This window comes from Nomascus leucogenys, chromosome 11, assembly GCF_006542625.1.
Source record: "Nomascus leucogenys isolate Asia chromosome 11, Asia_NLE_v1, whole genome shotgun sequence".
Classification (NCBI taxonomy): Eukaryota; Metazoa; Chordata; class Mammalia; order Primates; family Hylobatidae; genus Nomascus; species Nomascus leucogenys.
Window position 1 is genome coordinate 22831367 of NC_044391.1, and position 27450 is coordinate 22858816.

The window sequence follows — 27450 nt, forward strand, 5'->3', positions numbered from 1 at the left end:
AAGATTATGTCTACATTCTGACTTGAATCAAGTATTCTACTGTATTTCTAAAAGCCTATTTATTATTTCTCACAATCTGTGGATGATCACAGCTGGACTCATCATTTCTCCCATTGTATTGATTAGTGGGCAGCAATATTCACCTAATTTTCCTAGCCAGAAACTTGAAAGTCATATTTTAGTCCTCTGTCTCTGTTGTATTTGGCCACAGTCCCATTATTTCTCTTTCTAATTATCTTTCAGCCTCCCCTCACCCTCCCTAGCTCTTTCAATTCGCACTGCCACTGACTTAAGGCTGTCATTACTTTTCATCTAAATTGAAGTGCCCAGAGTCCTAGTCTCCAGTTTTACCATTCTTCTTTCACCCAACTAATTTCTCATACTGCCACTATTGTGTTATTTTAAAATGGAAACCTGAGCATGTCATTCCCCTGCTGAAAACCCTTCACTGGCTTGCTACAGACTTAAAATCATCCAAAATTTTTAGTAGACTTTATGACACATAATCTTTACCTGGACTGTCAGTCTTCCATTTCTTTGCCTTTCCCACTCTGAATTGTCCTTAGAAATCATTTCTTCTAGGAAACCTTTCCCGAGTGTGTCTTCTGAAGTCTCAATTGGGACCCATATAATGGGTCTATTCCCATTTTATCCCATGCATATATGTGTCATACACTTAGAATAGAATCTTTATTTGCTTCTTTTCTATTAACCTTGAAGCTCCTTGAAATGGCAGCTTTTAATTTTTTTTGGTTTCCATAATACCTAATATATATTAATCACTCAGAAAACAGTTTTGGAATGAATAGATAATATACCAAAAATTTTTTTTATATTTTTTGAAAATCAGTTTTTTTGTTGTAAAATTATATTTTTTATTGCCATGTTTATAAACTTCAAAGTAAATTCTATAGAAAAAATTTTAGGCCTGAGTAAAAAAAATTAAATTTAGAAATTCTGAATAGTTTTTAAAAACAAAATATTTTCAGCCAGGCATGGTGGCTCACGCCTATAATCCCAGCACTTTGGGAGGCCAAGGTGGGCGGATCACGAGGTCAGGAGATCGAGACTACCCTGGCTAACACGGTGAAACGCCATCTCTACTAAAAATACAGAAAATTAGCTGGGCGTGGTGGTGGGCGCCTGTAGTCCCAGCTACTCAGGAGGCTGAGGCAGGAGAATGGCGTGAACCCAGGAAGTGGAGCTTGCAGTGAGCCGAGATCGTGCTACTGCACTCCAGCCTGGGCGACAGAGCGAGACTCTGTCTCAAAACAAAAACAAAAACAAAAAACAAAATATTTTCTTTTTAGCCCATAATAATGCTTAATAGTCTTAATGTAAAAAACTTGTACAGAAACACAAAATACCTTAAATTGTGTTTCATTATGTTAGGGTTCATAGCACCAGAAGGTATACTCTGTCCATTGCTCGAGATTTTTAAAATTCAAAGTATGCATTTAAATATAATGTAGAGCTGGCAGAAAAGTAGAAGCTGTTCATCAATGGGGAGCCACTGCATCATAGTTGTACCGGTTAGGGTAGGCTGCTGCTGAAACAAAAATGTAGGATTAAATATAGTAAACGTTTCTTAATCATGTAATACTCCAAAGCATTTCCATTTAGATTAGATAGGATGTGGACTCTGGTCAGGGACTGTGACTGACTGGAACATTGCCATGTTAAACAACATCACTTCTTTTTTTTTTTTTTTTTTTGAGACAGTCTAACTCTGTCAACCCAGGCTGGAGTGCAGTGGCGCGATCTTGGCTTACTGCAACCTCCGCCTCCTGGGTTCAAGCGATTCTCTTGCCTCAGCCTCCCAAGTAGCTGGGATTACAGGTGCACACCACCATGCCTGGCTAATTTTTGTATTTTTAGTAGAGATGGGGTTTCACCAGATGGGGTTTGGCCAGGCTGGTCTGGAACTCCTGACCTCAAGTGATCCGCCTGCCTCGGCCTCCCAAAGTGTTGAGATTACAGGCATGAGCCACTGTGCCTGGCCAACAACATCACTTCTGAGGTTGTCCTGGGGGTTATCTAGGCCTGCTAGTTACAGCCAGCTAGTCAGAAAGAGAAAAGAGCATGAAGGAACAATTGTGGGAAGTTTTATGAGCCACTTGTGGAAGTGGCATATGTCACTCCTGCACATATTTCATTCATTGACCAGAATTCAGTCACGTGGGCACACCTCACTGTCACGTGGCCATACCTAACTGCAAACAAAAAAAATGTGTCTACACTATAGCATTTTTGTGTACAGATAGCCATCTTTGCCAAAGATCTCTGCATTCAGCCAAATCATACAGTGTTCATAACTCTTAAGCTATAGTATCATATAGAATCTAACTTAACCTATAATTTCACCATAATTAAAAGGAACATTTTTATCCCTATTTTTTACACATTGTATCATTAAATATTATTAAATGATCAACTCCATTTTTACTTCATTGATATTTCTCTAAATTAATTGTTTTACAATAAGATGAAACCCAACTGAATTTTCGTGCTTGGCATTGATAACTTACTAAAGCATTGTTCTATATTTCATTCTCCTATTAGGGCATAAAATAGAGGCTAATTCAGGTTTTCAAGTGAGCATCTCTTCTCTGTTGTTTAGGTAGTATCAATGACATTTGATAAGCAAATAAGATTTACAGAGATACGTGATGCTTGTGAGTTAGTGCACATAACTACAGTTTACCATAATTGCTCTTAAAGCCAGGACAGGATGTGTTTTAGAGCTATTAAACTGAACCATTAGGAAGATTTATAGATTGTATCCTTGGTAACATTCATTCATTTTTATACAGGAAAATAGTCTTGAGTGTTATACTATGTTGTCAAATATAACCCCAAGGTAATGAAGTTGATGTAGATTAAGCAGATGGCATAAATATTTAGCAGTATTTATTAAATGGAGTTGAATTTTAAGAAGGACTATGTTAGGAATACAAAGGTCATTCTCTGAGTATTTCCCCAGTCGGGCGGATCACGAGGTCAGGAGATCGAGACTATCCTGGCTAACGTGGTGAAACCCCTTCTCTACTAAAAATATAAAAAATTAGCCGGGCATAGTGGCGGTCGCCTGTAGTCCCAGCTACTCGGGAGGCTGAGGCAGGAGAATGGTGTGAACCAGGGAGGCAGAGCTTGTAGCTTGCAGTGAGCCGAGTTTGCACAACTGCACTCCAGCCTGGGGGTCACAGCGGGACTCCGTCTCAAAAAAAAAAAAAAAAAAGTAACTTATGTAATTGAATATTATCTAATGAAAAAATGAATATAATTTGCAAAATATGTGACTGAGGCTAATTTGCTTGTGCTTAGAATAAAATTATATTGAAGCATTATTTTTAACTCCTTTGGAGGTTCATCATCTTCCAAGCAATTAAACATTTGTGTTCCCACATCTTCTCTTCTCATTCTGTTCTTTTCCTGGGAAATGTTACCTTCTCCCAAGACTTTTGGAAATAATACATTTCTCCCCCCTGGACTAGACCTCTCTTCTGAGCTCCATATTTCATACTGTATATAATTGCCTATGTGAAAACCCCTCCAGTCTATCTCAAAGCTATCTTAAACTCATCGTGTTTAAAACTAAGATCATGTTCTTGGAACTGGACCTGGTTTTCTGGTGTTCCCTAACCCCATAGATGGCAGCACCAGGCAACCAACTGGGTATTCTAGGCAGAAACCTGGAACACCAACTTCGACATTTCCTGTCACATCCTGTCATCACTTAATTGTCAGTTTCACCTCCCCAATCTTAAACTTCTCCCTTTTTCTTCATTTCCACTAGCTGCTGTCATCTCTCAACTACACTACAGAAGAAAGTCAGAATAATCTTATCAAATCTAATCATGACAACCTATTCTTCCTATCTCTAGTCCCGATTTTTCATTGACTGCCTATCACTCCTAAACTGAAAATGGAAGTGTTTATTTTTTTTTAATCCTGCATGACTGAGCCCCTGCCTGTTTCTCTAGCCTTATCTCATACAGTGCTTCCCCTCTAGTCCCATGCTCTAGCTACATTGACCTTTTTAATTTCACAAGGATGTTACCCTCCCTCCTGCCACAGGCCTTTGAACATGCTGTATTCTATCTTTCTAGAATGTCTTTCCCTCCCCCTTTTATCTGGTTAACTCCCACTCATCTTTAGATGTCCACTCCATGCCATTTCCCTAGGAATGCCCTCTCTGACCTCCCTGACTCTGGTTTTCTACCTCTCTTTATGGTGTTTCTGACGGTGATTTTTTGGTGGTGTTTATGTGTTTATTTTACTCATGTCTTTCTCCTTACTAGACTGTAAGTTCCATGGAGACAGGAAAGGAATTATGTCTGGTTTTTCCTACCATTGTATCCCCACTACCTGACATAGTGGATGGGACATAAAAGGTATTCAATAAATATTTGCTAAGGACTCTGATGTGATAGAATCAAACAAATTTTGCTGAAACATATTTGTGGTAGAAAATACTAAAATGTAGCATATTTAATGTCTGTCTGTATTGGTTATATTAGTTGTTTTTACTTTTATTAAAAAGTAGCATAATGGAAATTTTTGAAAAATAATACCATCCTAAGAAAGTTATTTTTACTTTATATGCCTCACATTTTTTATGTGACACATTTTAACACAGTGACCAATTTATTCTTATTAAAGGTCTTCACATAACATCCTAAACATTTTCCAACAGTTATTATAATGACCACTTCTAGTGACTGTATATAAGAAAATTGTTTGGATGTGCTAAGCTAAAGCAAATTTGGGAGATGGCACTCATTCTTTCATTCATTTGTGATTATTTTATTCCAAGGAAAATTTTTAAGTGGTAATAGTACTTCATGCTGTTATTATTGAATTATTATGTGTTGTAATGCATTACAGAGACTTAAAACAGAATCAAAATGGGTATAATTATCCTATATTTTGCTCAGGTAAATAAGTAACATATAATTATCCTGTACTTTGCTCAGTTAAGTAACATCTGGAATTTGAACTCAAGACTTCCTGATTCCAAAGGATAATCTTTGTACTATGCCCCATTGCTAACATTTTGAATGGCAGCAATGAGAAAATTTGAGGAACCATATGGGGCATGCATTCCAGATGTAGTATACTATCAGACAGATTCTAGAAAATTACCTTACAAAGAATTGTTTCCTGATTTAGGTATGAAGAAATATTTTTGAAAATAATTTTCAAATAGTAAAATAAATTGAGAGAACAAAGTAAAATAAATAAAAATGAACTTTTCTGTAGTTGTCATTTTCAAACTAAAAGTGGCTCTCATGATTTTTATGTGACTCTAAAAGTAATAAATATCTATGTGAATGAAAATCCAATAGGGCACAGAGAAAACGTTTATAACAATAGTATGCTTAATCTACATGTGATATTTTATAATATAGTTTTTAAAATTAATGCATGATATAAAGCTTTTCATATCAATAGCTATATGACTACATAATCTTCTCATTATATAAACATACCATACTCTGTTGCTGATTGCACCATTTTTTTCTTTTTGCTATTGTAAACAGTGCTGTGATTAGCATCCTTCAAATATGCCCTTGTGTGCCTATCCATTAATTTACTTAGGATGAATTTTTAGCAGTAAAATTACAAGTTCAAACAATATGCTCTTAATTAAAACTGTACATTTCTTATTTAAAGTCCAATGTCTTTTCATGTTTCCTGTACATTTGTATTTCTTTTTGTGATTTGTCATTCATATCTTTTTTACTTTTTTTTCTGTTGAGGCCAAAAATTTGTATGTTGTATTTTCTTTATCATTCATTTTAAAATATTTTAAAATTTCCCTTTCTCCATTGCCCCATCTGTTATTTAGAATAATATAGTCTAATTTTCAAATATTTGAGATTTTTCTGGATGTCTTATTGTTTTCACTTCAATTTTACTGGTTAAGATTTCAGTCTTTTGAAATTTGTTGAGGCTTGTTTAAGCACGTAGTCTGTCTTGATGACTCTATATCATGTGCATTTGACAAGGATGTAATTGTGAAGTTGTTCATCATAGTGTTCTGTAAATGTTAATTAAGGTCAATGGTGTTCTTTAAATTGTCATTGTTTTTATTAATAAAAATTAAAGACTAGTTCCATCAGTTGATGAGAGGGGGATGTTAAAATTTCTATTTATGAATGTGGATTTGTATATAGCTCCTCCTTAATGGTGTCAATTTGCTTAATCTATTTTGTAACTCTGATATTAGGCTCATATACATTTATAATTATGTCTTTCTGACTCTTTTCTCACCATGAAATGTCCCTTATCTTTTTTTACTATTTTTTCTTTATCTGATATTAATATAGCACTTTGGCTTTTTTATGCTATTTGAATATCTTGTAAATAGCATTTGATTGAGTTCTTTATCCATTCTAATGGACTGTTTAGTCCATTTACATTTAATGTAATATTGTTGTGATTGGATTTAGGTCTTCCATTTCACTGTTTTATGTTTGTCTCTTTATTTTTTGTTCTCTGTCCCTCCTTCTCTGCTGTCTTTTGAATTAGTTGAATAATCTTGGCATTTGATTTTAATTATCTGTTGGGTTTTTAGCTAATTCTTCTTTGCATTTTATTCTTTAACATGCTGCTTTCTGGGCTGTTGTATATATTCTTATCATTTTATAGTCTATTTAGCATTAGTGTAGTACCACTTCCCATAAAATGTAAGAATCTTGCAACTATGTATGGGTACATTGCCCCATCCCTTATGCTATCATTATTATAGTACATAATCATAAATATCACAATGCAGTGTCATAATTTTTGCTTTAAACAGCCATATGTATTTTAAATAAACTAATCTATCTTTTTTTCTCTGTTCTTCAGATTGGATCATTTCTGTCTCCAGGTTCACCAAATTTTCCCTCTGATCTCTTTTTTATCTCCTCTAAACTGCTGTTAAGCCAACACAGTAAAAATTTTTTTTAGAATTGTTTTTCAGTTCTAGAATTTATACTTGGTTCTTTTTTATGGCTTTCATTTATTAGTTTTCCTGGCCTTTTGTACTTTGCAAACTATTTTTCTTTATGTTCTTGATCATAAAGTTATTTAAATCCATGGTGATTACTAGTTCCAATATATGGATTACCTCATTGGTGTCCACTGTTGCATTATCTGACATTTTCCAGTTTTTCTACATGTCTAGTAATTTGGAATTGGATCTTAGACAATTAGAGTATATTGCTGTAGGCATTATATGTAGGCTTCAGTTTGAGATTTAGAGAGTCTATATCCAGAATCTGTGCTTCCTGTGGCTCTCTCCTTTCTAGGATATCCTCCCTCATGTCCAAAGTGCTCTGGTCACCCTGAATCTAATCTCAGGTTCTTAAGCTAGTAAAATTTCAAGTTTCTGTCCTTGTGCCAAATGTTGTCTGCCCACAGAGAAAAACTTGTAGAAATAGAAACTCATACAGTGCTTTTTCATTTCGTCAAACATTAACTCCCCTCCAATTTCTGCCTGCTTTTGGTTGCTCTCTAGTGTCCTCAGATAGTTGTGGTTTATATTTTGTACAATATTTGTAGCTGTTAATCTGTAGGAGAGTTGGTCTGATAGTAGCTACTTTACCATTACCAGAAGTAGAACTCTGTCTATTATATTCAGAGTATCCCTTATGGTTTTCTTAAGATTACCAGGAGGGCTATCCTATCATTTGTAAATAATGATAATTGTTCCTGCAGCTTTCCCATATCTTTTATCTGGTTTAATTACATTGGCTAGCACTCCTATGTAACATTATAAGTGATGCTTATTATTTTCTTGGCTTAAGTGGAAATTCATTCAGTCACCAATTTGTCCTTTACTGTGTACTAAGCAGTAAACTTTGAGAATTCCAAATGGAGAAGTTGTCTAGAGCTCAGAATCATTTAAGCAGGAAATAGATTCTTGTAATGCATCAGTAAATAGATAATTGAAATTCTGAGAATGGCTTTTGTGTTTTAAATTAAGAATTAGGCTATTGGTTTGAAAGAGATTCTGTTTATCATGTTAAAACGATATCTTTTTCTTACTATTTAAGAGCTCTCTTTTTAAAAATTCAAGAGTAATTTTTCAGATTGTGTTTTTCCAGATCTTTTTTAAAAATGATAATACTGATTTTCTTCTTTGATACATTGGTATTATAAATTTCTTTCCTAATGTTCAGCTGTTCTTATATTCCAGGAATAAGGCATACTTGGGCTTGGGGTATATGTTATGCATATTTCGTTTCCTATTAATAATATTTTATGTAGATTTTGACATTATAATACAGTAAATGCTGTCTTAATCCACATCAACTTAACTTTCAGGATTCTCTTTGTCAAATAGACTGAATGCTTCTGTCTAGGGGACTCCTTTTCAGAATTGCCATGCACCTGGCTTGAATTGCATGCCAATTAACAAACCTGATTATCTCAGTTGTACACCTTGTTGTAATTACATAATATAATGGAATGGTACTGATAAAATATGAGTAAATAGTTATTTATTGAAATCCAAGTTGGAGGCTTTGGAAAGCCTTGATAAAGGCAAGTTCGTTTTAAAATTTTTCTGACTAAATTATGTGTGAGTGAAATAACTGAAAAAAAGGGAGGAGATCATAAAAATCTAGGCCTTTACATTCGTATTGCTATCTGAATGTGTTTTAACTCTTAATCTAAGAAAATAACAATGAGAAATGGACAGTGTTTTGTGGGTGTAGTTTAGGCAAGAAATAGGAAATAGAAGGAGAACGATAAGTTGGCCCTACATAAAAAAGATTATTAAGGCTAGGTGTAGTGGCTCAGGTCTGTAACTTTAGCACTTGGGGAGCCAAGGCGGGAAGATCACCTGAGCTCAGGAGTTCCCGACATACTTGGGCAACATAGTGAGACCTTGTCTCTACAAAAAAATTAAAAAAAAAAAAAAAAATCTGGGCATGGTGGCACATCCCTGTAAGTCCCAGCTACTCAAGAGGCTGAGGTAGGAGGATCACTTGAACCCAGGAAGCCAAGGCTGCAGTGAGCCGTTGATCGCCCCACTGCACTCTAGGCTGGGTGACAGAGCTAGACTTTGCCTCAAAAAAAAAAAAAAAATTAAAAAAAGATTAGGAAATTAATATATATGTTTTATTAAATGTTTATATGTATATAATTGTTTTTAATAATTCTGCATTTTATAATTCTTCATTTTACATGTCCAGTTATTTGTGCTGATAATGTCAAGATTTGTTTTATAAATAAGGTTGGGTTTTGGCATTTCAGGTTTTTATAATAGCTTTTTAAAAATATCTATGTGACTTGGCCGGGTGTGGTGGCTCACGCCTGTAATCCCAGCACTTTGGGAGGCCAAGGCGGGCAGATAACCTGAGGTCAGGAGTTCAAGACCAGCCTGGCCAACATGGTGAAACCCCGTCTCTACTAAAAATACAAAAATTAGCTGGGCGTGGTGGTGGGCATCTGTAATCCTAGCTACTTGGGAGGCTGAGGCAGGAGAATTGTTTGAACCTGGGAGGCGGAGGTTGCAGTGAGCTGAGATCGCACCACTGCACTCCAGCCTGGGTGACAGAGTGAGACTCCATCTCAAAAAAATAAAAATTTTATATATATATATATATATATATATATATATACACACATATATATATATATATATACACACATATATATATAATATATGAATCTTCCTTTTTATGTTTATGCAAGGACACAAGAATTAATTTCTACTTGAATTTTTCTTTTTTTTTGAGACTGAGTCATGCTCTGTCGCCCAGGCTGGAGTGCAGTGGCACTATCTCGGCTCACTGCAAGCTCCGCCTCCGGGGTTCATGCCATTCTCCTGCCTCAGCCTCCCGAGTAGCTGGGACAATAGGCACCCGCCACCACGCCTGGCTAATTTTTTTGTATTTTTAGTAGTGACAGGGTTTCACTGTGTTAGCCAGGACGGTCTTGATCTCCTGACCTTGTGATCCGCCCGCCTTGGCCTCCCAAAGTGCTGGGATTACAGGCGTGAGCCACCGCCCCCAGCCAAAAATTTTTTGAAGTTTGCTTATGAAACCATGTGAACCCTATACTTTTTAAATAAATAATTACTGTATTCTTCAGTTTCTCCCAATGTTATTAGTCTGCTTAGAATTACTACCTTTTCATGAGTTCTTCAGCTGTAATGGTTTACAATTTCCTGGAATATTATCTACTTCAGTTAGATTTAAATAATAGGAGCATGTGGTTTTATATTCATTTGTTCGTTCAACAGATTTCTATTGAATATACACTTTGAACTAGGCCTAGGCTGAGTAATGGAGATAAAATCGATTGCAATGTAGGTATAAGCTCTGCCGTTAAGTAAGTGTACAGTTGGAAAGACATTGCACTTTGTCACAGTTCTTTTAATTTTCTCTCTACATATACCTGTATCTTATTTTCAGTTTCAGTGTGTGTACACTGAGTTTTCCCGATTGCCTTGGTTTTTATTTTTAGTTCTTAGATTTTTGTCTTTTTTTCCTGCAGTTTATAGGTTGTCTATCATTTTTTCTATCAATAGTTTCTAACGTTTAATTTCTACTTTGCCTTTATCACGTTCTTCCTTTTCTTGAGTTTGATTGGTTGTAGGTTTGTTTTTTTTTAATGATGAGGGCTCAATTACATGTATTATCTTAATCAGAAACTTCTAGTTTTTTTGGCAAGTGTTTTCTTTACTTTTCGTTTGAAGTGTTTTTTCTCCCTTGGCCTTAAAGAACATTAATTTGTGTCTCAAATGGGACCATTCTCTTTATTTGGCCACTGAATTTTTTTTTTAATGATGGCTTTTTTTGTCCCAAGAAATCTTTTGTGCTAATCCTGATTCTCTGTAATGCAGCTGTCTCTCTGCAGCTGTCTCTCTCAACTCTGAGCCCAACTTTGGGTCTAAATAAGAGGCCTACCTGTTCAGCTCTTCCTCAGTTTCCTGAGGGTCACAGAGATCAGGTGTGCTCATTCAGTTCCAGTGAAAGGAATTAGCCTTACCAGAAAAGAGAACACGCTGTAAGCCACTGTAATTCAGTCAGCATGGCACTTGTTCAAATCTAAAATAGACCATTGAAACAGAATAGTAAATCCAATTTACAGTATTTGGGAATATAATTTATGTAAAGATGACATTATAGATCAGTGGGGAAAGGATATATAATTCATTAAATGGCCCTAATATGACTGGCCATTGGAATACCAAGAAAAAAAAAGGATGAGGGACATAAAGGCAATTCATGAATTTGTCAAGAAAGCTAAAGAAGAGATAGACATATTAAAGTATATTGGATTTTTAAATTTTTGTTCTAAGTATACCATAAACAAAGTCAGGAAACATAATTTTGATTTGGAAACAATATTAGCTAATGTTTATTGTATACAAAAGCCTTCTTTAAATTGACAAGAAATTGGTAAATACCTCAGTGCCAAAATGGCGAAAAGATATGGATAAGTAGTTCATAGAAGAGCACATCCAAATGGCCAACAAACACATCAAAAGATGTTTGAATACATCCATTGTCAAGAAAATACAAATTAAAATAACAGTGAACTATAAGTTTATAAATGTTTAAAAGAACTGTAACACCCATTGCTGTAGAAGAAACTGGTAAGGTTCCTCATTGCTGACAGAAGTAAAAACTGTTATAACCTGCCAGGCTTGGTGGCTCATGCCTGTAATCCCAGCACTTTGTGAGGCCGAGGTGGGCAGATCACTGGAGGTCAGGAGTTTGAGACCAGCCTGGGCAACATGGTGAAACCCTGTCTCTACTAAAAAATATATATAAAACTTAGCCTGGAGTGGTGGCACATGCCTGTAGTCCCAGCTACTTGGGAGGCTGAGGCACGAGAGTCTCTTGAACCCAGGAGGCAGAGGCTGCAGTGAGCCAAGATCATGCCATTGCACTCCAGCCTGGGTGACAAAGCGAGACCCTGTCTCAAAAAAAAAAAAAAGAATTTGTCATAACCTTTTTGGAAAGCCATCTAGCATTTTCTTTTAAAAACACGATGGGCCTTAGACTCATTAGTCTCATTCCAGGGAATTTATACCAAGGAAATACCAATATAAGCATGAATATATACTTATAACTGCACTGATATAGATTACAACCTCATTGTTGTGGAAAAAAAAAAACTAAACAAAGTAGGGGGGTATTTGAATAAATCATGATACACAAATTGTTTCACACAGTGGATTAATATTTAGTCATTAAAAAGAAGGAAATAATATTAAACTAGTTTACTTGAAGAGATTTTCAGGTTGATTAAGTGGGAAAAGGAGATAAAGTTTATATGATATTCTACTTTTGTAAAATAATCACCAGAAGAACTCTGTATATACACAGCTAGCCCCTGACTTAGGATGGTTTGACTTACAATTTTTTGACTTAAAATGGTGCTAACTCAATATGCATTCAGTAGAAACCATACTACTCTTGAGATGCTGGGTGACGGTAGTGAGCCATAGCTCCTAGTCAACCACACATTTTCAACTTATCATATTTTCAGTTTACAGTGGATTTGTCAGGACTTAACCCCATCGTAAGTCAAGGAGCATCTGTATTTATATATGTACTTGTTTATTTTCCCTACCTGGAAATATACTCCTTCTATTTTCATTGCATGTCAAAGTCATATTTATCCTGTTAAACTGCCAAATACATTGGCTTAATATAGTTGAAAAAAAAAAACCTTGTGTAGAAAATTTCCAGTTATTTGTATTTAAGCTATAAAATTTTATAGAATGTGCCTACAGTGAATAATTTACCCTTTAGTTTTCTCAGAAATAGCGTGTGATCATGGGATGAACACAGGCTTTGGAATCACAGAAATTGGTTTCAAATCTCTGTGTGAGCTTGGACAAGTTATATAACTTCCTTCAGTCTTGATTTCTTTGCCTAAATAATAATTGAAAAAAAAAATTTTGCTGGGAGGAATAAATGAAGTTATGTAAAACACCTAGCAAAATAATTGAATGTATTAGTTTGTTGTTTTTAAAGGGTTAGGTTTTTATGGCTCTAGACATTATAGTATGTTTTACTTGGCAATTTTTAAAATGTTCACAGTAGGAAGATAATTTTTTTTAGTTAGGCCAGGTTCAAGATCCCTTAATATAGAGTTTATACCTAATTCACTAAATCTTTATTTATAACCCTAATTTCTTCAGAAGTTTCTTCTGCTTTCAAGCTGTTTATTAAATGATTTTTAGGACCTGCTATTGGCATTTTGACATATCTATAGTGAACTATGTAATCATTTTACAACTTGATGCCAGTGAGGATAGTTAAAAAATTATGTATTTTTTTGGAAAGAGTAAAGAAGCTAAATTAAACCTATGCCAGCGAAAATGTAGTGAATTCCAAGAGTGATGTGTGAGTGACCTGTTTTGATTGGTAGTAGAAAGTACTGGAAATTTTGACCATACTGCTAGATCTTGACATGGTTGTAAGCCATGATCAATTATGAAAGCTTAAATTTTGTGTAAAAATGCTAATAACAAGAACATACCTAGACATTCATTTGCAGTTACTACTTTTATATAAGTACTTTTTTCTTTAGATGACCAAAATTTGTAATTTATTCTCATATTTGTGTTATTATATAGCTTTTAAAACATTACCATATTTTCTTTTTTGAGAGCTATCCATTCCATTTTTCTTTAAGACTGGGACAGGGAGAAATTACTTGAAGCTTGGATGTCCAACCCAGAGAACTGCTGCCAACGATCAGGTGTTCAAATGCCAACTCCACCACCAAGTGGGTATAATGCCTGGGACACGCTCCCATCTCCAAGAACTCCAAGGACTACGCGCTCTTCTGTCACCTCCCCAGATGAAATCAGCTTATCTCCTGGGGATTTAGACACCAGTTTGGTATGGTTTGGTATTCACCGTACTTCTCCTAGTTTTGTTTATAGTCTTTTAACATTCAAATGATTTAATATTGTTCCATGGAGTGTCTGGTTGTGTTCTTGTAATTGAATCCTATCCCTTTCTTGAAAGGTTCAGTTATTTCCATGCTTCAGTAAATATTTATTATTACAGAATGTTTTTGTGATCTCTGAATTATAGATTGAAAAAAAAAAGGTTTTCTTTCCTCATTTGCAAACAGAGAACTTAAAACAGTTTAGGGAAACCATCTATTTTATTTTCCCTTAAAACTTCAATTGCCTAATGATTTAAATACAGGCCAGGCATGGTAGCTCATGCTTGTAATCCTAGCACTTTGGGAGGCCAAGGTGGGTGGATTGCCTGAGCTCAGGAGTTTAAGACTAGCCAGGGCAACATAGCAAGACCCCATCTCAAAATACATACACACATATATACATCATATTGAAATATTGAAAGATAAGTTTGTGATAGGCACTGTAAACCGAAAATACAAAAACATTTTTTATAATTTCTTGAAAGCTAATTTTTAAGCATTTACAATATATTGATAGTTATGTATTTGTTTCAGTAAAGCTTCTGGAGTTTGTTATCTAGATGCATTTCCAAAATAAGTGTTTTATTATTTTACAAAACAGTACGCCATCGTCAGCATTTTTAACTGGCATATCATTGGTGTGCTATTATAGGAGATTTTAATATTTCTTGAATGACTCAGCCACTCAAAATATGTGATAAATATGAAAATGCTTCTCATTTTATCTGTGCCTTTTTGGAAAACAGAATCCTGTAATTTGCATATGTAACATGATAAATTTTGCTTCTAGAGAGCATTGTTTAGAAGATATTAGGTAGGCGCAAAAGTGATTGCAGCTTTTGCTATTAAAATGGCATAGTTTTAATACATAGGTGGGTTTTTTGTTGTTGTTGTTGTTGTTTTGTGTTTTTTTTTTTTGAGACGGAGTTTTACTCTTGTTGCCCAGGCTGGAGTGTAATGGCATGTCCTTGGCTCCCTGCAACCTCCGCCTCCCAGGTTCAGGTGATTCTCCTGCCTCAGCCTCCTGAGTAGCTGGGATTACAGGCATGCGCCACCACACCCAGCTAATTTTTGTATTTTTAGTAGAGACAGGGTTTCACCATGTTGGTCAGGCTGGTCTTGAACTCCTGACCTCAAGTGATCTGCCCACCTCAGCCTCCCAAAGTGCTGGGATTACAGGTGTGAGCCACCGTGCCCGGCCTAATACTTAGTTTTATAGCAGGGTTCTCTCCCTGGAAAGTCTGAATATCCTGAGTTGCTGCATTAAAAATACAAAGTTACTCTGTTTTCATAGATTTTGAAGGGTAGGTGTAATGTGAAGGGCATGATACTGAAGTGGTTTTTTGCAACATGTAATTTGATGTTGGCCCGAATGATTTGTTTCTTCTACTTCCTTTTCCAAATGCACAGTTGCTGATTAATACATAAATTTGGAATTTAAGGGTTTGATTTTTGCGTTAAAACATTTAAATCCCACTTTTGTTTATAGTGAGGTAGTCATGGTATTTGTTACTGAAAGGCATACTAACTGTCCTTAAAACTTTGAAAGAGGTAACTTTCAAAACTTTTAATTACTGTACTAGTATTTTTGCGTTTTAAAAAAGTAAACAAAATGAATGTATTGTTCTCCTTCAAAAGTACAGTTCTGTTTAAATCATTGTTCTTCTTCATCTCCAGTGTGACATTTGTATGTGCAGTATCTCTGTATTTGAAGACCCTGTGGATATGCCCTGTGGACATGACTTCTGTAGAGGATGTTGGGAGTCGTGAGTATATGAGCACCTTAGCATTTCTTACTGCATGATAGCGCTCTGATTTGTTAATAAAATTGTTTGCTTTCAGTATTTAATGATGCAAATTGTTTATATTGACTTCTGAGTTACACAGAAATGAATTTAGACTTTACTAGTAAGGAAAAATATTTTTGTTTTTATTTTTACGTCTTCCCCAGCTATTTTAATTAATGCTATTTAGCTTAATGTAAGGTACGTTTAGAAACAAAGCAGGTATACAAATAATTTTTCTTAGTATTTTAATTTATATTACTTCTAATGTAAATTTCAGGCAAGAATCAGTTTGTCTTATATCCCAGGAATCTTAAGCATTTGGTTTTGTGCTGTCTCAATTTTTTGTAACAACCAAATTGCCTTGAAAATCTGTAAGAATATGGATGTTTAAAATTTCTTTTAGTGAATGCAAAGTTAAATGTTTCAGCTAGACATAGTTGGGTATATTTTACCAATGGAAAATTTGTTTTGCTTCTTGTGTTTATCTCTATTTACCCTTCTCGTTACCTTTCAAGATTTGTACTTTTTCACCATTCATTAACTTTGCTCTCATGTTGCACTTTTTGAGAGAAGTTTCTAAACAAAGATTGCTATAATGAGCACTGTAATGTTATGTTATCTCTGGAGATACACAAAGCTATTGTTTGATGACCTAAGTGAGGTATGTCATTGGTATTTAAGAAAATCTTAGAAATCAGAAGTTTTTAACTTTTTTTTTTTTTTTTATGGAGTATCAGTTAGTAAGTGTAGGGAGCTAGAGAATACTATGTGGGTAAGAGAGCAAGAACCTGAGCAGATTTTCTGAGTTTTTCTTTTTAAACAGCTTTGTTGAGGTACAGTTGACATACATAAAGCCACACATTTAAAATAAATAATTTGATAAGCTTTGATATCTATATACAACCTTGAAACCATCACCACAACCCTTAGAATCTGTCATTCCCAGGTTTCCTCATTTCCCATTGAATCCCTGCTACTCTTCTCTTTCTGCCTTCCTTTTATCACCCCCGATTTGTAGGCAACCGCTGAGCTGTCATTCTGATTTTTTTTTTTCTTTGTTGAGACAGGATCTCACTCTGTCACCCAGGCTGAAGTGCAGTGGTGTGATCTCGGCACACTGCAACGTCTTCCTTCCTGGGTTCAAGCGATTCTCATGCCTCCGCCTTCCCAGTAAGCTGGGACTATAGGCACACACCACCATGCCCTGCTAATTTTTGTATTTTTAGTAGAGATGGGGTTTTGCCATGTTGGTCAATCTGGTCTCGAACTCCTGACCTCAAGTGATCCACCCACCTCAGTCCCCCAATGTGTCTGGTTTGATTTTGAGTACATTTCTTTATCTGTTTTCCAAATTGGAGTAAGAGGCAAGATTTCATTTGGAGGGGGAAAAAAACTGCTGCTTTTTAAGTCAGAATATCTGGTTGTTCCTTTTAAGACGTAGACTAGATTCTACTCAGAGTCTACTTAGATAGGATCAGATCAGTATAGCTGTTACAGGTAAACTAATTGACAAAGGTCAGAGCTCACAATCCAAAGCTATCCTTAACCCAGTTGTGCAGGCAGAAAATACTTCCCAGGTACAACCTTATCTTAGTTGTTAACTGTACCGAATTAGGAAGTACTACGTGAGCTCTACCAAGTTAGCTGTTGGTCTTGGTGTGTGTATGAAAATTGAGTACCCCAGGGATTTTCTTGAATTTTTTTGAGCTTCATTGACCTTCCTCACCTGACTTGTATCACAGGAACTATCTCCCAAACTCATCACAAACTAGCCATAAGAAATGTATGGTAAGATTTAAATTTGAAAGATCTAATTATTGATTTTCTTAGTACCTTCTAGCCTACCTAGGATTCTCCTTTCCACCCCTTCCAATTTTGTCAAATCAGGCACCAATAAAAGAAGTTCTGTGTTGGTTGATTCATATGTTGATGAAATCATTTTTAAATTATCACAATGTTTTTATAGGCACATAGAAAAAGAAACTCCTATCTAAAACCAAGGAAGCATTTTTAAAGGTCCTCAGATAGTTTGAAAGCCCCTCAATCTATCTTATTCATCCCAAACTTTTTATTAGTACAGCTAGATGCTTTAGTGCAAGCTTATCCAACTGTGGCCCACAGACTGCATGTGGCCCAGGACAGCTTTGAATGTGGCCCAACACAAATTCATAAACTTTCTTAAAACATTATGAGGTTTTTTTTTTTTTTTTGCTATTTTTGTTTTAAGCTCATCAGCTGTCATTATTGTTAGTGTATTTTTTGTGTTGCCCAAGACAGTTTTTCTTCCAATGTGGCCCAGAAAAGCCAAAACATTGGACACCCCTGCTTTAAAGTATCGATGCCAAGGGCTGAAATAAAAGGGAATAGCCAGGCATAGTGGCACATGTCTGTAGTCCTAGCTACTTGGGCAGCTGAGGCAGAAGGATCACTTGAGCCCAGGAGTTCAAGACTACAGTGAGCTATGATCACACCACTGCACTCCAGCCTGGGCAACAGAAGAAGACCCTGTCGATTGATTGATTGATCAATCGACAGATTAGATAGAAATTATTATTTTCTAGCCAGAATGGAATTTCTTTGCTAATATTGAGGATAAGAGCTCAGGTTCTGGATACAATAGGTCACTGGGTTGTGAATTCCAACTCTGCTATTTATTAGTTGTTGATTTAGGTAATTGGTAGCCTGCCTGTTCCTCAGTTTCCTAATCTATAAAGTGGTGATAATAGTACGTACTTCCTAGGATTATCGTCAGTTTTTTAAATTTCTTAATATATGTAAAGTACTTAAAACAGGATCTTGCATATAGTAATCGCTCAATAAATATTACTTATTATCATATTCCTAAGCATTGTAATAAGCAGAGAGAGCCTACCTATGATATCATCTGTGAGTCTTACCTGCAAGATAAAAATATAGGTAAGGTTTGCCCCAGATTTATCTCTTTTAGTGACACTTACCAACTCCATGTTCTGCTCATAAATTTTTATTAAATTGTGTCTTGATGAGAAATAATATGGCCAACAGAACTGATCCTGTCTTCAATGAGGTCTTCTCAGTTCTGTAATTTAATTCCCCCGAGATGATTAAATCTTCTCTGATATATTTAAAATATGTAAAATTCAAAACATCATCATGTAGTAACTATGTCTAAGCAAACTGTGAACTTTGACAAGGGACTATCCAACTTCCCAGGGAATCTATTCATAGCTAAAAAGAAGAGAATCTTGTTATGTGAAAAAGGAACTCTACACTTAACAGTTCTCTACTTTTAGTCTTAAGACTTCTTTTTTTTTTTTTTTTTTTTTTTGAGTTGGAGTCTCTCTCCGTCACCCAGGCAGGAGTGCAGTGGCACCATCTCAGCTCACTGTGACCTCTGCCTCCCGGGTTCCAGTGATTCTCCTGCCTCAGCCTCCTGAGTAGCTGGGATTACATACGCCCGACACCATGCCAAGCCAATTTCTGTATTTTTAGTAGAGACGGGGTTTCACCGTGTTGGTCGGGCTGGTCTCGAACCCCTGACCTTGTGATCCGCCCACCTAGGCCTCCCAAAGTGCTAGGATTATAGGCGTGAGCCACTGCGCCAGGCCACAAAATATACCTTATATACCTTGTATATCACTGCTTAGCACAGGAGTGAAAATGGCACTTGTGAAAAAATGGATAAGGATCTACCAGAGGTTGGAAGAATGCCAAGGAAAAAAAAAGTTAATTCCTGGAAGCCAAAGAGAATTTGAAAGAAGGAAATGCTCACAGTGTCTCATGCTCTAGAGAAATCAAGGAAGAAAAAAACTGAATTCTTTAATAAATTGGGCTAATAGGTAGTCATTGTGGCCCAGTGAAGAGGTGATAGCAGCCAGATGCTACAGATTGAGAAGTGAATGAGATGGGCTTGAGGAAGGAATAACAGATCATCATAAACTATTTTGTCAAGAAACTTTGATGTGAAAGAAAAAGAAAATGAAACAGAAGAGAGTCATGTGGTTAGTAAGGGTTTTTAAAATGGGAAAAACTTGAGCGTGTTTATTGCGCCCAAGGTAAGAGCCATTAGAAAGTAAAAGAGAGAAAGGATAGGTTATTGGATAGTGCAAGTCCCAGAGCTGGCCAGAGGATTTGAGGATTAGCCTGGGGGTAAAGGAGAAAGCTCTCCCTTTCACAGAAGTGAGTGGGAAGAAAGGAAAGAATGCTAAAGATACTGCTAGGTTTGAGGTGTGGTAGAGAGCACTTGGAGTGAGAGAACTGACTGTTGGGGATTCTCTTTTCTATGAATTGCCCAGACGAGGATATGAAAGAGAAGATGGAGCAAAGGGAACAGGCCTGCCAAGGTCTCAGTAAGGTGGTTGTTGTTGTTGTTGTTGTTAAGTGCAGTGGAATTAAGAGAATGAGAGAACTAAAGAAAAAAGATACTATAGTTAGTGAAATAATCAAAATGTTGATGGTGAGGACTAAGCAGTTAGATTTAATTGCCTGGTTTTCCACTTATTTTCTCTAGATTTAAGTGTTAAATTCAGTATACAGTAATCTGTACTTCAAAAGTTTGTCTCTTGCTTTTCTAAGGGCAGTATTAAATAATAATAACAATAATAATCCTTGCTAAAAGATTTATGAATTCTTACTCTATGTCATGCACCATGTAGATTTTTCACATATATAATCTGTATAACAACCCTGGGAAGTTCGCATTATTATCTTCATTTTACATATGGTGAAACTGAGGCTTAGAGCAGTTAAAATACATTGCTTAAGATCATATGCCTTGTTGGTGGCAGATCTGGAATTTTCTAACTCAGAACCCTGCTTTTAGCTGGACATGGTAGTACATGCATGTAATCCCAGCTACTCACTCAGGAGGCTGAGGTGGGAGGATCACTTAATCCCAGGAGTTTGAGACCAACCTAGGCAAAGAGAGAGACCCCACCTTAAAAAAAAAAAAGTAAGAAAGAAAAGGAAAGAAAAAAAAAGAACCCTGCTTTTAATCTAACCTTGGGCTAGATTCTTGCTACTTTTTTATAGGGCATTTTTTCCTCACTACTCAAGTATACCTAAGTAGGAAATAAAACTTATTTTAATATTCATCTAAATGAAATATAAAGAGAAAACCTATAAACCTATTCTTCAAAAAACTATGCTATATTTTAATGCCATCCCAAAATATCTTGATTTATCTATGGCTCATTTCTATATACCATTGCCCCCTTTTCTTTAAAGCTATAGCATATTGAGAATTGAATATGATCTTTCTGAGCCACTCATTTCTGAATTTTTAATTTTAAATAAAAATACTGTTTCAGATTTTTTCAGATTTTTAGAGGATAAAGCAAAATAGAAACATAAAATATAAAACATACGAGTATATATGTATATGTGTATGCATATATATTGATATATAAAATGAATGGCTTAACAGATAATGTGCATTACAATTGCTGTTTCACACTTTTGTTGGTATTATTTTAATTATACTCTGACAAAAAAATTCAGCATAAAGGAAAATTGGCCAGGCATAGTAATTCATGCATATAACCCCAGGGCTTTGGGAGGCCAAGGCAGGAGAATCGCTTGAGACCAGGGGTTTGAGACTGGTCTGGACAACATAGCAAGACCCATCGCTACCAAAAATTTAAAAATTAGCCCAGCATAGCAGCATGCAGCTGTAGGCCTAGCTACTCAGAAGACTGAGGTGAGAGGATTGCTTCAGCCCAAGAGTATGAGGCTACAGTGATCTGTGATCGTGCCACTGCACTCCAACCTGGGTGATGGAATGAGACCCTGTCTCTAAAAAAAAAGGAAAGAAAAAGGAAAATTCTTAGAATGTATGCACAACTTAATATCCTTGCTCCTTTGATGTCCATTGATCATTTTAATAGGTTTTTGAATCTGAAAATTCAAGAAGGTGAAGCTCACAACATTTTTTGCCCTGCATATGATTGCTTCCAACTTGTACCTGTGGATATCATAGAAAGTGTAGTTTCAAAGGAGATGGACAAACGATACCTACAGTTTGATATTAAGGTAAGGTATACTGCCAATTATCTGTCCAATTTCCATAATTTTGAATTTATTAAACCTTTATAACATTATTTTTTCTTTTTGTTTTATTTTTGAAAACAAAATAATGGCTCTTTTGTTAGAAACACTTTATCAGAAAAGTTGCATAAAGGAATGGTGATAAAGTTTGAAGCTAAAGCGTTATTTTATAATAATAAGAGGAAAGAGGAAAGGCTAAAGTACTGGTAATTTACAAAATTTAAAATAAAACTATTTATCAGAACTTTTTATTACTTTGCCCATTGCACTTTAATAACTGATTGATCAAGATAATGTTCAAATTAGATTTCACCTACTTTAAGTTTTCCAAAAGACATTATCTTTCATGCTCCTAAATAAAATATTTGGAAATAAAGACTTCCAACTTGGAAGTTTATTATCATTTTTATTCCAAGTAGTAGGTTTATATAATGAATTATAATGTTTATTTCATCTTTTTTTGGTCTTCATTCTTTTTCAGAAGTTGTAAGTGTAGGCAAGTTACTTTCTTTTGCGTGTGTGATTTAAAAGTTAATTTTAACTGCTTTGTGCAGATTTTACTGAGTCTAATATGTGAACTTTTAAAAGACAAGTCCTACTTTTTTTTTTTTTTTTTTTTTGGAGTCGGAGTCTCACTCAGTCTCCCAGGCTGGAGTGCAGTGGTGTGGTCTCAGCTCACTGCAACCTCTGCCTCCAAGGTTCAAGCGATTCTTGTGCCTCAGCCTTACGAGTAGCTGGGATTACAGGCGCCCACCACCACTCCCGGCTAATTTTTGTATTTTTAGTAGAGATGGGGTTTCTCCATGTTGGCCAAGCTGTTCTCCAACTCCCGACCTTAGGTGATCCACCTACCTCAGCCTCCCAAAGTGCTGGGATTACAGGCGTGAGCCACTGCGCCCAGCACCCCCTCTTCTTTAACATAGAAAGTATCATAATATTGATTATTATGTATTATTTGGGTACCATTTAGAAATTTACTGTTCTAATACAGCTACATGCATGTTTCTACTTAACAATTATATTCATCAGAAAAGTGACACATTGTATGAGAAAAAATTTTAAAATTACATGTTTTCTATGCAAACAATTACATTTTTGCCTTATCATCATTTACATGGTTTTTAGATTAAAGAAAACATAAATTTTAAAAATAATTTTATTACTAAGTTAATTGCCACTTTCCCCTTAATAATTTTTTCAGTACTTTCCAGTACTGTTTAAATGTCTTGAGACTGACAACTCCATGCATTTTATTTCACTCTTTTTCTTTCTTTGCTTTATAGTAAATTACCATAGAGGTACACTCTGTATTAGAATTTAGCATTAAAATATTTTCTTTTGTGTTTTGTTATTGCTGTTTAAACAGGCCTTTGTTGAAAATAATCCTGCCATTAAATGGTGTCCTACTCCAGGCTGTGACAGAGCAGTAAGACTAACGAAACAAGGGTCAAATACATCTGGATCTGATACACTCAGCTTCCCATTGCTGAGAGCTCCTGCTGTTGATTGTGGAAAAGGACACCTCTTCTGCTGGTTAGTATAAGACAAGTTGGAATCAGCCTAATCACCTTTCTTTCCAATAGTTATTAAAGAGACTTTGCACCTTGAGTCAGGCCTTTAAATTGTAGTATACTTGATAGTATTCTTCTTAATTTAAGAAATGTGTAATAAGTAGTAATAGTTCATATTTGTTGTGTGTTTAGTGTGTGCCAGGCACTACACCAGCTATTTTTTACATATTGAATTCTCCCAATAATGCTGAGTTGAGTTGATGTTATTATGCCCATTTTACAGATAAAGAAACTCGGGCACAGAGAAGTTCCCCAGGGTTATACAGCTAGGAATTGGCAGAAACGGGATTAGAACCCAGGTGTTTGATTTTAAAGCCTATGTGCCTAAACTGTAATACCAAATTGCTGACCATAGATTAGAAAATGTTTAGAGTTTAACCTTTCATTAAAAATATAAGCCTCTAGCAGTGATTCTTTACCAGGAGCTCCCAAAATTACCAAGGTCCCTTTTACGAAATTTTATCTTGGGCCCTAACAAGTAAGATTTCGATTTAGTAGGTTTTTGAGTGGGGCTCTAAAAAAAGAAAATTAAAAATCTCCCAGGAGATGCTAATGCACAGTTCTAGTCAGGAACCAGTGACTGCAGGCTCGTTGTTTCTTGTGTTTTATTTAGTTTCTAGTGCCTGATAGTACTCAATAAGTACAAACTGATGATAAATCAGTATTGGAAAGGATATGTAACTCTGAATACTCTTTTGACTATATATATGTCAGCCATCAGCACTCTACTTATTCATAGAAGATTCAGTTAACTGTTTTAATTAAATGATAAAAAAAGCTGCAGTATTTATTCTGCTTTTTGCTCATTTCCAGAATTACCACATATGCATGGATACACTTTAGGTGGATATGAAATTCTAGTCTTTACTTTTATGCTTATCAGAAACCAGAAACTAATTGTATCACTGCTATATAGTAGGAAGGTATAGTTATGGAACTATCCCTACCCTGGTCTACTTCTTACCTTCGCCATCATCATTAGTTAAAAGTATTTATTGAACTGCAAACCCCTGACTTTAAGTCAAGGGTCAGCAAACTATTGTCTATACCTATTATTAAACGTACCATTTTGTTGGAACACAGCCACACCATTTCATGTCACTTTATTTATGTATTGTCTGTGCCTGCTTTTGGGCTATGACAGCAGAATTGAGCAGCTGAGACAGAGACTGCATGAGCCACAAAACTGGAATCCTGGTTGAAAAAGGCTGATTTAGAGGATTAGTTGGAGAAGCTATGAAGAAGGAAAACATAAATTAGGAAAATGTCTAAAAGATAAAAAGATTAGCTTTTGCAGAGATCAGAGAAAAATTAAGTTTTGAAGGGAAAAGAAGAAACTTTGATTGGCATTGTCTGCTTAAGCACTGTGGTTTCTGTGATCTAGCTTTTACCAATTTTCAGTGTAGTTTAGCTTTTAATTTCTTGTGTTCGTCCCCATTCTCTTTGTATGCTGCAGGTAATAATAAGTTTGGTTGACTGAAGATAAGAAAGCTAATGGAAAAAACCTACCAGTATAGGTCAGACTCTATAAACTATGTATATATGTCTATAAACATAGACGATGCTATAAACTGTAAATTTCTAGAATAACATTTGGAAAAATACATCAGCTTACTTTTTCTCATACCCCAAAATAGCAGGCTGGTTATACTCAAGACGCATTGGAGACTATATACCAAGATCACAGGCCCTACTTTGAGTTTTATCCCAGTTCAAGGGATCTGTGAATGGCTACATGGACTAAGGTCACACTTGGTAATTATTTACTCTTTCTCCTATTCATTAGGGTAGTAGAGAACCTAACAAAATCATCACTTTTTGGACATAGCACCAGAGAGGAAGTGAAGAAGGTGACTTAAATGAAATAAAAATAAGTTTTAGTGAAGGACAAACTCAGATTTAAGTTCTTCAGCTTAATCTTTTGTCTTTCAGTTTTGGTATTTATGAAGTTATAGGATGGATTTTTTTTGCATTGCCTACTTCATGTCTCTAGGCATTAATTTACAGTTCCTGTTTTTTTTTGCATTCTTAGCTTCATACCCTTATTCATATAGTATAAGAGCTTTGTCTATAATTTTAAAATCTAAGTAGAAATTGTCATATGCTTTCCGTTGCCCTTATCTCTTATTTCAATGAGAAGCAAAATCTGTTCACGCAAAAAGACACTTGCAAGAGAGATCTTCACAAATTAAAGGCAAATAATTCTGGTTTTGCTTCTCCTTCTTCAAAAGCTCAGAAATAATTAAAGATGACTACAAAAACCACAACAAAAGACAATAATAGTTTCTTCTTTTCAAGAACTATATATGACAGAAACAGTTGAGCCATACCCTGGAGATATCTGCATAGATATAACTAAATATATTCGTTGTTGGGAGACAAGTAGTATTAATAGGCATTCCCCTTCCCTCCACAGGATACCCTTCTCTACCTGTTCACCTTCCGTACCTGTTCACCAAGTTCCATGCCCTTTGTAACTGAAGCTAGCATGGTTTCTCCCCCTAGCCTTTATAATTACAATTTGTGTGATCTGGGCAAAATTATCTCAAGACAATATTCAAAACTTAGATGGGTTCTGACTTGAACCAATGACTTTTCCTCTTTCTTTTCTTTTTAATTAAAATATGCTACTGTGTAACTTCTCTGTCTTCTGAACTGACGCAAAGTGTCTCTCTTCTCTGAGACAACTCTTCACAGATTTGTTGTCAGAAATACTTCTTGGCCACCAAACTTAAGATGGTATGGTGGCCATTTCTTTCCTCTTTTTACTCTGGTCCCTTTTAATCACCAGTGTGAATTGAAAACGGAAAACCTTATTTGGAATTTCTCTTCTAAACACATAAACACATTTTATTCACTAAAATTGATTGGCAGGAAATATTCTAAATAATAATGTGGTGCTAGGTGTGGTGGCTCACGCCTGTAATCCCAACACTTTGGGAGGCCAAGGCAAGGGGATCACGAGGTCAGGAGATCGAGACCACCCTAGGTAACACAGTGAAACCCTATCTCTACTAAAAATACAAAAAATTAGCCAGGCCTGGTGGCATGCTCCTGTAGTTCCAGCTATTCGGGAGGCTGAGGCAGGAGAATCGCTTGAACCCGGGAGGCGGAAGTTGCAGTGAGCCGAGATCGAGCCACTGCACTCCAGCCCGGGCAACGGAGCAAGACTCCATCTCAAATAATAATAATAGTAATAATAAGGTGGAGTTTATATTACCTAGCTGTTGAGCATTTATTTACTGAAACTGTGCAAAAAAGTCTTTAAAAGGAACAAATTTTTGAATCATAGTGATGTACAGCTTGAGAAACCACAGTATCAGGTTTCTAGTCCACTTAAGTTTCCACTGGATCAGAGTACAATGTACAGACTTGGCAAGTTTGGAGAAAAGTCTGAAAGTGAGTATCTTTTTTCTCCAACATTCACAATAAGGATTTTGATCAATACCTACTCCTTTATTCAGAGCAGTAGTTGCATGCATCATCTCCCTTTCCACAAACCTCACAGGCCAAGGGACTCTCCTGGAGTCCTGTGGACAAAATAGATGAAGCAATCTGTATTTGTAGACCTAATAATTGTATCTCATCTTTTCTTACAAAATCAGTTTTAAGCCGTTAGTTTAACAGCTCTAGTTATGGAAAAATAGATTTTTCTAGATTGGCAGTATCTAGCTATTTAAGTATCAGACTCCTGCCAACTAACAAAACATTTTCCAGCTCTTCACAGGCCCAGAAATAAAAACATGATACTACTTATTTGGCAATTCCTTCATAAGACCTTATTTAAATATCATGTGTACTCTCTGCAGAGTAGCACATCTGTATAAATAAATACCACTTGAGGGCTCAATTTATCAAATTTCAACAGAGTACGGAGTTATAATAATCTGGGAGATACAGGACCTGCCTGTGAGACAGCTCTGCCACTAACTAGCTCTGTGGCTTGGTGATAAACATCCTCTCCTAAAATAATATGATAAAATAAAGCCTTCCTATCTGATGCAGTCAACATACAGTGCAAGTTCCAGAACGAAAAACTATTTAGCTTCAAATTTTAGCTTATCCACTCTTTACTTATATGGCCTTTGATAGGTTACTGAACCTCTCTGTGCATGTAAAATGGGGATAAATAGTACCAGTTACAAAGAGTTGTT

At 35.7% G+C, this 27450-nt stretch overlaps 1 protein-coding gene across 4 annotated transcripts in view; it reads left to right on the forward strand.

The window, feature by feature from the left end:
• Window positions 1–27450, forward strand: part of ANKIB1 (ankyrin repeat and IBR domain containing 1) — a 153050-nt gene that overhangs the window by 84978 nt on the left and 40622 nt on the right. For all 4 annotated transcript variants that reach the window (XM_003252435.4, XM_030822066.1, XM_030822064.1 and 1 more), the window contains exons 6-9: window positions 13654–13862; window positions 15592–15680; window positions 21566–21710; window positions 23092–23258. In XM_003252435.4, the coding sequence (XP_003252483.1) occupies window positions 13654–13862; window positions 15592–15680; window positions 21566–21710; window positions 23092–23258 (610 nt within the window). The remainder of the gene's footprint in view (window positions 1–13653; window positions 13863–15591; window positions 15681–21565; window positions 21711–23091; window positions 23259–27450) is intronic.